The sequence below is a fragment of the Podarcis pityusensis genome (genome assembly GCF_964106645.2).
Source record: "Podarcis pityusensis genome assembly, chromosome: 1".
In the NCBI taxonomy this organism is placed as follows: Eukaryota; Metazoa; Chordata; class Lepidosauria; order Squamata; family Lacertidae; genus Podarcis; species Podarcis pityusensis.
In genome coordinates, this window is record NC_138028.1 from 45,960,115 (window position 1) to 45,972,596 (window position 12,482).

The following is a 12,482-nucleotide window of genomic DNA, read 5'->3' on the forward strand; positions in this document are numbered from 1 at the left end:
CAGCCGCCGCCGGAGGAAGCGGGCGGGGGCTGATGACGTCAGGAATCGCTGCGCCAAAAAGGCAGCAGCTCCATTCGAAGAAGGGTTGCCTTAATCTGCACGTTTCTCTTCGAAGCAAGGCCGGCGCAGGCATTCTGCTGCCTAAGAGTTAAAAGGTCCTCGCTCGCTCGCCCGCCGCCTTCCACCGAAGTGTAGGTGCCTAGTAACTAAGGTTGGTCAGGTTGTATTGGCGCAAAAGGGGGATAATAAATACATTAAAGCTCAAAACCGTCTGCGTTCTTTCTGAAGGGCTGCGCTTTGGGTTTAGTTTGGCCGAGAGAAAATACTAGCTCTGTTCGTGGAGGATCAACAGGGAAGTCGCTCCTTTGCTAGGGTAGATCCCATGCGATTCTTCTTCTAAGTTTGGCGATCACTCGTAGCCGAGTAAGATTGTCTTCCATGAACACGGTCTTAAGAGTGAGCCCATAAGTGACTGTGGAGGCTAGTTTTGGATCCACACGTCCTTCCACAGTGGGGACGTAGGTTTCCGGGTGGGAGTTTATCGTGGTGAGGGTTTGCCAAACGTGCCTTCCTCTTAACAAATTATTATTATTATTAGCGCATTTCTACCTTTCCTCCTGAGTTCGAGCGTCTTCAAAGTCCATGACATCTTTGGTACACACCCACTTTATTTTGCAGCCCGACCCTATGTATACATGTATGCTGACACTAAAATCCTATTCAGTTAGGATTACTTTCAAGTAGTGTGCAGAGGATTACAACTCCCTTAGCAGTTTAGGAGGAGCCACAGCCACTAGTATCTTACCTCTGCCACTTGCTACATTTGCCCTATGAGACAAGGTTTATTTCATTTTATTATTACGTTTACCTTTCCTCCAAGCTCAGGGTAGTGTATATGGTTCCCCTCTTCATTTTAGCCTCACAGTCCTGTGAGGTGGGTTTGGCTGAGAAACAGTGAGGGGCCCAAGGTCATCCCGTGAGCTTCATGCATAACTGGGGATTTGACCCCTGCCTTATTCTGACAAGCAAAGGCTCCTGACTTTTCAAAAAACAATACAAAGCTGTTTACATGTAGACACAACTCTGTAGATTGTCCGTGGTGGTGATTCTCATGAATGTAAGAACTTAAAATAATGTACAAACAAGCCTCATGGCTTTCAACATCCTAACCTACAATACCTTTTGAGTTTGGGAATAAGGACTGCCTTCATAGTTTTAGATAAGCTTTGTTATAAGATGTACAAGGTATCCAGTTTATGTTGCTACAGCTGTGACTACTAGTGTGTGAACTTGGCCCAACTGTCAGCTAGACAAATCTACCCTGATTTAAAGTGAGGAGCATACAATCAAGGGTCCCAACAACTTGAAAGACACTGCAGAAACTTAAATTTTGGACTACAGTTCCCATAATCTCCAACTACTGGCCATGCTGGCTGGAGATGCGAAATGTAGTCCAAGGCATTTGAAAACCCTGAGCTAGGTTATCATCTCAGCACCTCTTATAAACCAATATCCTTGTGTTAATACACACCTTGAAAAACTTTTTATATAAAATAAGTGCTGGGGAACTTATGGTGCTGCAGATGTTGCTGGTATCAAACTCCCATCAGATGCATGCATGGCCAAGTTGGGATGATGAACTATTCCCCCCCCTCTGATCTATTTATTTATATTTTACAAGATGTATATGCTGATAATCAATAAAAACTCCCATGTGGTTTTCATAGAATATAGTTGTAATAAAATGCCAGTGAAATAAAACTTTGAAAACAAGAAGACAGAAAATGTTATCAAACATAGGTAAAATCAGTAGTTTCAAAACAAATACACAAGTTACATGAGTTACATGTCTGCTAAAAAAAGGGACCAATAAAAGACACTATCAGGTCAATTCTGCGTTAAAAACTTATGTTTCAGCAGATGGTTGGGAATTACGTACATTAAAATTAATTTTTCAGCAGTAATTTTTGTTGCTCTCGACTTTTTTTTTGCTGGTTAGGATGCAAACTGTTAATTTTGATGGTGAGATTAATGTTACCAGCATCAACTCCAGGGAGCCATGCAGCTAACTTTACCTTTTATTGCTGCACTGCTGTTGCTAATTTAGCATTGTATGTCCATACATATCAAGCATACATTCTTGTTTTCAAGTGTTCAGTGTTGCTTTTTCGATAAACCAAACATAGAAGCTGCTTTATAGCAGTCAGACCACTTGTTCATCATGCATAGGCTTCGCCACAGTGGCGTAGCGTGGGTTGTCAGCACCCGGGGCAAGGCAAGTAATTTGCGCCCTCTAACCCGTGGATTTGCGCCCCCTAACCCGTGGATTTGCGCCCCCTAACCCGTGGATTTGCGCCCCCTAACCTTAACCCCCAGATGTTGCGCCCGGCCCCCCCTGCACCCCCCACGCTACGCCACTGCTTCCCCAACCTGGTGCCCCCTCCAGATTGGACTCTAAACCATCACCCTCAGACAGCATGATCAATGATCAGCAGATGACAGGAGTCCTCATCTCACACATCTGAAGGGCATCAGATTGAGAAATGCCTGACAGCAACTCTCCAGTTCAGCTGGATCCTGCCTGGAAATGCTAGGATCCAGTTATGGCCCTTTCCCTTTTTGTGAAGGGTTGTGGTAAAACAGACCATTATTATTCAGTTTTTTATTGTTCTTTGATTAGTTAGGCTGTCACTTCTATCATTGTGTAACAGGTCAATACATATAATTTGTCTCCTAGAAGTGGTATGGTTCTCATTCTTGAGATTCCATTCCTTCCCCCCACCCCCAGTAATTGTAACAATACAATTCACTAGGTGGGATCTAGATTAAGTTTGGCAACTTTGTTTTTACTTCAACTTGTATTTTGTTGGTGTTTTATTGTACTCTATTTAAATTATTACTGTTAGTCACAGCAACATTTGGTGGAAACGTAGGCTACAAATTTAACAAATTGTACTTAGGGACTTCAGTTAGTCATGACTAACATGAGAGCCAGTGTGGTATAGTGGTTAAGAGCGGTAGACTCCTAATCTGGGGAACCGGGTTCGCGTCTCCGCTCCTCCACATGCAGCTGCTGGGTGACCTTGGGCCAGTCACACTTCTTTGAAGTCTCTCAGCCCCACTCACCCCACAGAGTGTTTGTTGTGGGGGAGGAAGGGAAAGGAGAATGTTAGCCGCTTAAAGGGAGTGAAAGGCAGGATAGCAAATCCAAACTCCTCTTCTTCTAACTTGATTTCAACAAACTCAAGTGCAACCAGCTTATTCTAGATCCAACTCAACACTATATAGTTTGGCCAGTGTGCAGAATTTGAAGCTGTATTTCCATACTGGGAAGTTTTTGCCAGATCAACAAGCCAACTAATCCATTACTTCCAGAAATGAAATAGAAGTAGTAGTATATTTTGAAACATAATTAAATAATCAAAATCCAGATCAAATATATACATTTTTAATATCTGAAATATTTACATGGTGGAACCATTTGTAGGATCCCATTTATTAAGAACAGTTTTTTCCAGCTGTCTTCTTTTAATGCATGTACTCAGTAACTCAGTGTCATGGTTGCACCTCCTAAATAGGTCAACCTGTATCCTTCAGGTAAAGAGATATCAGAAGAGCAGTATTTTAAAAAGTGAGAATTGTTGCTTCCTGGAAAGTGTTCATCCTGCAATCAAGAAGGCCCATAGCGTACAGTCTTTCTACTTGTGAAGATTTTAAAAAATGCAGTTTACAGTACATTGTTATTGATACCACATCAGCATATGTATAAAACTCATACAGAGTAAGAGGACAAGAAATATCATCCTCTAGCCGACAGACAGCTTACAGTACAAAAAGAAAGTCACAACTGACTTGATGACTTACATAAAAACAAATTTCTCCATTGTTCGAAAGCATATGATTTTAACATTGTAAACTGTTGTGCTCAAGTTACATTTTTAAACCTTTTCTATCCACAAGTTTCCCAAACCTGTCTATGGATTTTATTTTAAATAATTAAAAAAGAATACTTTAGATGTCAGACTTGTATTAGTAGGAAGCTAAAATTAAATAAATTTGTGCACTAGTTATCCTTGATTAAAAACACAACTGAGTATGAAATTCTGTCACCACCGTAACTGAACAAAAGGCCTCATGTAACGAGCAGGAGGAAATTTATCAATGGCTTTACAAGAATGCCTGAGTTGAAGCAAGTCCACCATGTTTTTCTATAGATTCCTCTAGAAATATTATAAAGTCCAACAAGGGAATGATCCCCTACCCATGCAGATGAAAACTGTGTGCCAACAAAATGACTCCCATCCATTTTTAGAATTTTAAAGTTTATTCTAATATTTTAAAATGGAGAAGGGAAAGAAGAGGTTGGTGTATTTACATAAAATTCAATTATTTTGGTTTGTGGTAAGCACAGATGCTTCTAAAACATGGGTCTTTTTAATATTTACAAGGAACAGTTTAGAAGATGAATATCAGAGACTGTGTACAGCAGCTGCAGTAGTTTATGAAACAATACCTGTAACTGTACCTGGTGAGTGAAAAACCACCAATGCAGAATTCAGATAATTACAACCAAGGAAGCTGGGGTGAGGGCAGGAGGGAGGGAGAGGGGACCTCAGTGTAACAAGATGGGAAAAAAATTCACATTTTCTACATTTAAAAAATACAGGTCTCACAAATGTCTCTTGAAGACAGAGAAACTTCAAAGTTCTTCAGTGATGCAGAACAAAAGTTGAAATGGCACCCCCAAAACAAAAAGGGATTCTTTATTTCACCAGCCCAATTTTTTTGGCTTCTGTTTCATATATTAATAACCTCCACATTTTGACTATAAAAACTTCAGCTTCTTCATCTAGCACCTACACCAAAAAAGAAGAAAATAGGGCATTAAAAACCAGAGGAAAAAGTACATCTGAATACATTTAGTGAAGGTGATTCTCACAGAAGAGCTCCAAGTTTACACAAATTAGAAATTCTGGATGTGGCGTGTTTTTCCTTTACTCACCATAGCAACATCATCCAAGATGCTCTGCGGTGAACTATGAGCCATAACCTGAAAGAGACATATCAACACTGAGAACACAGCACTTGTATGACTGAAAATTGAACCATGCAAGATTTAGAACTGTTGCCCACATAACAGTAACATTCTAGCAGGTAGCAAACACATGTATCTTAAAATAAAATCCATGAAAAGCAAGCCCGTTGCTTTCAATTTTAAATAAGGTTGTTTGCTCCAGAGGAAGCTTCTGAGAATGGAAGCAAGCACTGTGATTTTTACTGTTTCCCCCCTTCCCTCTGTAGCTCCTTGCACCTCAAAAACCTGTTCCACAAGATTGGGGAGGGGGGCTTTTGGAAGAGCACGGGAGGTGTTACAGGTATGTAGGAGAAATAGGGAATTTGGGAAACGGCTTCTCTTCCCAATCCATTCACAAAAGCCTCTGCTGATCAAAAACCCTTATTGTGAGTAGAAACACAACTGGATACAACCCTAAATGATTTGAAAGGTGGACCAAAAGGCATTTTTAGTTTCAACCCCCTTGTTCGATTCATAACAGGTATTTGATTGCATTTGTAAGTGACTGAGGTAGACCAAGAACAGTGAGAAAGGAAAGTTACCACTTGTGTCCTGCCACCTTAGTTAACTCAAAACAAAACCATCACACTGTTTGCTGTCACGTTGGAGCAGACTGTAGTTTCCCGAAATAACTGATGCACAAGCCTGCAGGTTATGTGTGCAAGTCTAGTATCAGGCTTTTGATCCATCAGTTTAAAACAACAACATAGTTATATATTTATGTATAGAAGGCAACACACTGTCAGTAGTTACTTTGGGCAAATACTGTGAAATGAAAGTGCACAGATTGCGAGGTGGAGAGAAAGTTACCACAGTACCTACCTGAAGGGTAGATTTGCTTGTCCAGTGTAGCATCACTGAGTTGGGCTTCCTTGAGCCTCCAGTGGATGAAGGGAGGAGTACCTTTTACAGGAAATAGGCTGACTCCTTTTTAGTTTTGCATACTCACCGAGCATGAACAGTCCAGAAATGAAACTCAGACTAATGTTAACCTATATCCTACAACAAACCACTAACTGAAAGCCGACCGTGCTAGCAGAGGTGGGAAGAGGGGTTGCAGGCTATGCCAGGGTGTGGCCTCGGTGATGCTACATTGGACAAGCAAATCGACTCTTCAGATAGGTACAATGGTGCTATTTCACTTGCCCATGTAGCATCACTGGGTTGGGATGTACAAAAGCCCAACCAACTAGGGTGGATCCCAACGGCAACAACTTACTACTCCAGCCAATGCTGTTTCAGAGGAAGCAAAGGGTGTGAGACAGGCATGCTGTAGAAGAAGTACTGAGTGGGCAGACATGCTGCCTGAAGTTTGAGCCAGTCAATGCTGTGCTGTGACTCAAAGGATCTCCCATCCATCTGGACCAGTTGCCCCTCGCAATGTGCTCCAATGCACTCATGTGGCACTGAGACTGCCATCCTACTCTATAAGGGGCATATTAGCTCCATTGGTGAAGGGAATGCCACCCACAGCTGTGGTGTCCTCTAGGTCTGGTCTAGCTTGCTCAGGAGTGTTTGGCCTACTTCAGGCCTTAGTGGCTTGGGTGCATAGGGGATGGGAAACAGCTCGTACTTTGACTAGTGATGACAGTACAGTGGTACCTCAGGTTAAGAGCTTAATTCGTTCTGGAGGTCCCACTTTACTGAGGTACCCTGAGGTACCACTTCAGCCATTGGGGCCTCCCGCTGCTGCTGCGCCACCACTGCGCAATTTCTGTTCTCATCCTGAAGCAAAGTTCTTAACCCAAGGTGCTAGTTCTGGGTTAGTAGAGTCTGTAACCTGAAGCGTCTGTAACCACTGTACACATTTCTAAAAATCCACCTAAGCCAATGACACCTCTGTAAGAGCTGAAAATTAAAGCCTGCAGAGAGGTAGATCTCACTGTATCACTGCTGCTAAGGAGGGCAATCCAATTATCCCTAAAGTGGGGGTGGGAGGCAAGCTTCTTGTGTCTTCTTCTCAGAAGCCAGTCTGTGAAGATGAGGGAAAGGAAGTCTAATTTTTATTTTTAGTATTTATACATGGAAAGAACAGTAGAAACAGTGGAATCACAGAAGAAAATTGCTAAGCTGAAATGAAAGAGTAAAAGGAGCCAGCGTATTTGCTGTAAAAGCTATTCCTGCCTTAGTCCACCAAAGGTACAAGTAAGCCCAACTGGCAAGCGAAATTATAGCATCAGCCACCTAAAATATGTATTTATGAAGAAGTTTACCTTTGAACAAACAAAGTCAACTAGCGTTGCTTCTTCTTCACCAATATATTCTATTATTTTCTTGTTGATCCATGGTCTAATTCGACGTTCCATTAATGTCTAAAATAGAAAATATTATCATTTTAAATAGTTTCCATATTTTTTTATTTGGACCATACATTGCTTTCACCCCTTGTCACTTATAAAAGGTAAAAAGTAAAGGTAAAAGTAAATGACCCGTGGGCGGTGAGGTCCAGTCAAAGGCTGGGGTGCAGTGCTCATCTCGCTTCAGACTGAGGGAGCCAGCTTTGTCCATAGACATCTTTTCAGGTCATGTGGAGAGCATGACTAAACCACTTCTGGTGCAACAGAACACCGTGACGGAAGCCAGAGCGCACGGAAACACCGCTTACCTTCCTGCCACAGCGGTACCTATTTATCTACTTGCACTGATATGCTTTTGAACCACTAGGTTGGCAGAAGCTGGGACAGGAGCAACAGGAGCTCACCCCATCGCATGGATTCGAACCACCAACTTTCAGATCAGCAAGCTCAAGAGGCTCAGTGGTTTAAACCACAGCACCACCCACGTCCCTTTGTCACTTATAGCAACAATACTGTATTAACATTGAAAGAAAATCTTTGCTAGTTCAGACTAAAGGCCTATTTAGTCCTGCAACCTGTTTCCCAGAAAGGCCAACCAAATGCCTCTGGGAAACTAACATGTAGGACATGAATGAACTGTTCCCCAGTGACTACTACTGAGGAATTTTGCCTCCAGATCCTGGAGGCAGTATAAAGCCATTATGCCCAATAGCTACTGAAAGCCTTCTCTATGAATTTGTCTAATCCGATTTTAGCGGGTGGCTATGACCACATCTTGTAATGCAGTGTGTAAAGAAGTACCTATTGTGTTTATGACTACAAGATTTAAATGGGCTTACATCAGTAAATAAACCAAGTGAAGCTTGAATTAATTTTAACTACTGGTGCTATTTTTTTAGATTTATCTGCTTCCGGTGTTTAATTATAGCAGAATGAAATAGAAAAAATGTTTGAGGTTGCAACCCTACACACCTGGAAATAAGTCCCACTGAACTCAATGAGACTTACTTCTAAAACAATATGCATAGGACTGCAGAGGTAAGATGGCAATTCCTTTATCAAAATTTGCTTTAAATTCCTTCGATTTCAAGGCATGTACAGTATGTAACATGTAAAAAAAATTAAGTAGACCAGTTAAAAGACAAAATGTTTATGAACTTAACATTATTTAATTGGTAGCTAGCTCTTGCCAAACTTGTAAGCCAGGATCCAAAATAGGACATGGGCAGATGTATCAATACAACAGGTTTTAGTTGTCTCCCTTTGCCTGCAGCAGATCTCATCAAGGAGACATGTTTGACAGAACAGCAACATGCCTCCTTACTTCTTGCCTGCTATATATTCCATGCTACCACTACTAAATGATCTGATATATAAGTAAATGGCTTGCATCCAGAATTCTCTTTCACTGATGAAAGTACAGATACTCCTGTGAGCAGAAGTGATTTCCTCTTTCCCCCAGCCTCTTGTGTCCTTCATAATGTGTTCCATAGGTTTGGGGGACTTTACAGAACATTGTGGGAGAGCTGTAAGATGAACAAGTGAATATTGTCTCCCCTTCCTCCTGCTAGTGGAATCCTTTGCTAGACTGGAAGCCTTTCACAAGCAGAGGGACACTTAGACACTTAGGATCCAAGCCGATCTTTGCATTTTGGTGGTAATAACAATAATAATAATAATAATAATAATAATAATAATAATAATAATAATAATTTATTTCTACCCCGCCCATCTGGCTGGGTTTCCCCAGCCACTCTGGGCAGCTTTCAACAGAACATTAAATTAAACTAAAATGATGTGACATGCCTATGTATAGGGCAGTATTTCTTTTCTAGTTAAAGATAAATAGCAGGCATGGGGGCTTGGTTATGTACTGAAATAAGGATTTTCCCACAGAGCTCATATTATTCAATGAGGTGCATAAATTTTACCTATACTCAGTGTTGAACCATAAGAGGTGGCAAATTTGTGCAACACATGTCCTGTAGTTCATACTCAAGATTTTGTAAAAATTTACACTTACTGAATCCACAATAGACCAGTCAAGAGGATAAGCAAAGAGTTCTGGTTTGGCTGTGGGGATTTTCTCAATTAGACTCTTAATGTGCTTGCGCTTCTCCTCAGTATTGACGCTGCCTTTGGAGGAGCCTTTGTCTTCATCACCATAATCCAGGGGCACCAGTTTCCTTTTTCGGGGCATGTCATCACTGTCTTCATCCTCAAACTTATTGAAGACACTGTCCACAGTGAGTTTCTTTCTTTTCACGGCATTGGGCTGGTTAGGACTATTGCAGGCACCTAAAATATAAAGAAGATTCATTTTAATATATTTAAACACAATCTGGAAACTCTTCCAAATTCAGGTAAGAGCTGCACTTTTAAAAACAATGGGATATCAACAAAATAATAATAAAAGGCTGGGGAGAGAAAAATCAACCATAGAGCAAAGTGGATAGGATTAAAGAGTTTATTCTATGCTGCTTCACTCAACTGCTCTGCTCTCAAATGGATCAATAATAATTATACAATCAAAAGGTTCAAAGAAGGGAAGCACAGAATCTCACTTCCTATCTTTGTGCCCTCCTTCCTCACATGGATAGAAACAAGAGAAAAAACTTGCCCAATTTGAGGCTAAGCCCTATTTTAGGCCTGTACTCCTCTGGCTGCTGCTGATCTGGCGAGTTTTCATGTGGGATGATAATACCACAGGGAGATTCGTCCCCAGGAGTGTTAGGAGTTGCATTGCCACTTGCTGAGGAAACAGATGGGGCAGAGCTGATGGGTCGCAAGGTTGGTTTAAGGCAGGGCTTTTGCTCTGGCTCTTCCTCCTCTTCTTCAGGTTCTTCCCTCTTCTCTTCCTTTTCTTGCTTTTCCTCCTCCTCTTCCTCAGATTCTGGCTCCTGTTTGGTTTGTGGCTGTCGACGCCTTTCAGCCTCTTGTTCCATCTATGGAACAAAATTGTGGTCTTATGCACATTCTTCACCAAATGAACTTATTAGGAGTTAAAACATGCAAAGCAAGCCTGGCTGTCCCCGTAAATGGATAATCCTAGTTAATCCGAGGCAGTTTTTTAAAAGCTCAATTTTATTTGGCTTTATAAGTAAGGAAAAATCCAGATTAACAATACTATGATACTTATATAAAGAGATCTGAAACAAAAAACTGCTTTCCACATGAACATGGGGATAAACCCAGGACACGTCAACCAACAGTGTCAGTCACAAATCTCTAGCTTACCAATAGTCAACTACGTGACATGGTCTACTATTATAAAAATGCTCATTCACCACCCTTTGCCAAAAAAGGAGTCTCTTACCCTCTGTAGCTCTGCATCTGGATCTGGGTGTCCTTCTGCAAGAAGACGTTGCCGGATTTCTTCCAGTTCTTCCTTTTCCCTTTTCCTATCTCTTTCATCTGCTTCCATTTCCTTTTCCCTATCTCGCAATCGCTTCTGCAGAGCGCTTCCCCTGTAACATGTATTCACTTTTGTTTTAAAGGTCTCGTGGCACTTGTTTCCCACAAATATTTGTCAAAAACAGCACACCATAAGCACCCGATACAGAATACTGACTATAAAGTTTCATGTTTCATTCCCTACATCAGAGAAATAAAATATTCTGTTTGGAGTAGGATTAAGCCATGTACTTCTTTGCACCTGGATTCTTACAAGAACATGCCAGGAAGGAATAGCAATTCTTAAAACTAGGGAAATAAAAGATCCTTTAGTTCGAAAGTGATTAGGAGTTGCCTCATTCTTCCAACACAAAGTTATCTGAATATGTTCAGTGCTTTTCATAAAAGAGGTGCATATTTGCTAGGATTTGTCTAATGATCACTCTTACTGGTGCTGCAATAAATTTATAAATTTGGGGCTGCCATCTCCATCATTGAACACACAGGTTTCCTTTGTGGCATGGAGCACCTCTGGCCAGCTTAACCTGATTCACCCACTACATGCCCCACATTGGGCAGAAATATCCCTGCGCTGCAGTGGGTTCGACTAGATGACCCTCGTGATCCTTTCAATTCTATTATTCTAAATCACATTTTTTGTAAACCTCTCCTACTCATCCCATGTTGGAACACAAGGTTTCCTACGTATGTCTTTCTGATAGGAGTCACGTTGACGAAACCTGAGAACACAAACTGATTTATCTCATGAACCGCCCTGAGACCTGCAGGTATAGAAGGGTATACAAATTTAATGAATAAATAAAAATCTCCTGCAGTTCATGCTAAGCATACCTGTAGTATTTTGGATCATCTCTGTCATCATCATAATCTTCTAGAAATTCTTTTAGACGCTTAGCTTCTTTTGCCTATAAGAGAGTTGAAAACATTTAATTAATTTCAGACAGAAATTAGCTCATCACCCTTGAAGGAGCAGAAGTTATTCCCTACCAGAAAGTTTCTAGAGTAGCACCTTCCTTTAAGTAGATAGCAAGTCACTACTAGTTTGCTTTTCCTGCTTCTGAAACGGTATTTCCTCCTCACAAACTACTGAACCCTTTGAAGCCTGAGTTGAGAATGGACTTCCCAGTTCTGAACTAAAGCGTAGAGGCATGAGATAAGTTAGCCAGGCTTTGCAAAAGGGACCTGAAATAATCGCTTTGAGTGCAAATCTGCCTCAAGTAGCCTGTCAGTTCTGGCTAGGATGCAAGAGAACCATGTTAATGAGCTCTAAATGCATGAGAGGAATTTGGGCATGCATTTTAGAAAGCAGTTTCCTGTGCCAATCCACTTTTGAAAACAGTCTACAATATAGCTTTTGAAAATGGATGGGTCCTGCTGTTGAAAGAAACATGTATGAAACACTAGGCATGCAAACTTAGATCCAGCTTCTGCTCCTGCCCAAGTAGGAGCGGAATCAGGGCTGCTTAGCTGGGGAGCGCAAAGCCCCTGTTTCGCAGGTGAGAGATCTGACCCCACTCCTGCTTGCATGGGAGCAGAAGATGGATCAGCTGAGGAGGTGCAGGCTCCATCACACTTTTCCTGTGAGAGATGTGTGGCTATGTTCCCCTAAATGGAGAAGTTTAAAGGAGCACCACCTGGCAAGCACCACAGCCTGACAGCTGCATAAGAGGCAGTGCAAGGGTTCTCAGATGCAGCTG

General features: G+C 41.5%; 1 protein-coding gene across 3 annotated transcripts in view; it reads right to left on the bottom strand.

The window, feature by feature from the left end:
• Positions 1-3,432: 3,432 nt before the first annotated feature.
• RBM25 (RNA binding motif protein 25) overlaps positions 3,433-12,482 on the bottom strand; it is a 33,117-nt gene continuing 24,067 nt past the window's right edge. For all 3 annotated transcript variants that reach the window (XM_080986644.1, XM_080986643.1, XM_080986645.1), the window contains 7 exons: positions 11,617-11,690; positions 10,688-10,838; positions 9,992-10,316; positions 9,395-9,669; positions 7,288-7,386; positions 5,003-5,050; positions 3,433-4,856 (listed from right to left, as the gene is read on the bottom strand). In XM_080986644.1, the coding sequence (XP_080842770.1) occupies positions 4,764-4,856; positions 5,003-5,050; positions 7,288-7,386; positions 9,395-9,669; positions 9,992-10,316; positions 10,688-10,838; positions 11,617-11,690 (1,065 nt within the window). In that variant the 3' untranslated portion in view covers positions 3,433-4,763. The remainder of the gene's footprint in view (positions 4,857-5,002; positions 5,051-7,287; positions 7,387-9,394; positions 9,670-9,991; positions 10,317-10,687; positions 10,839-11,616; positions 11,691-12,482) is intronic.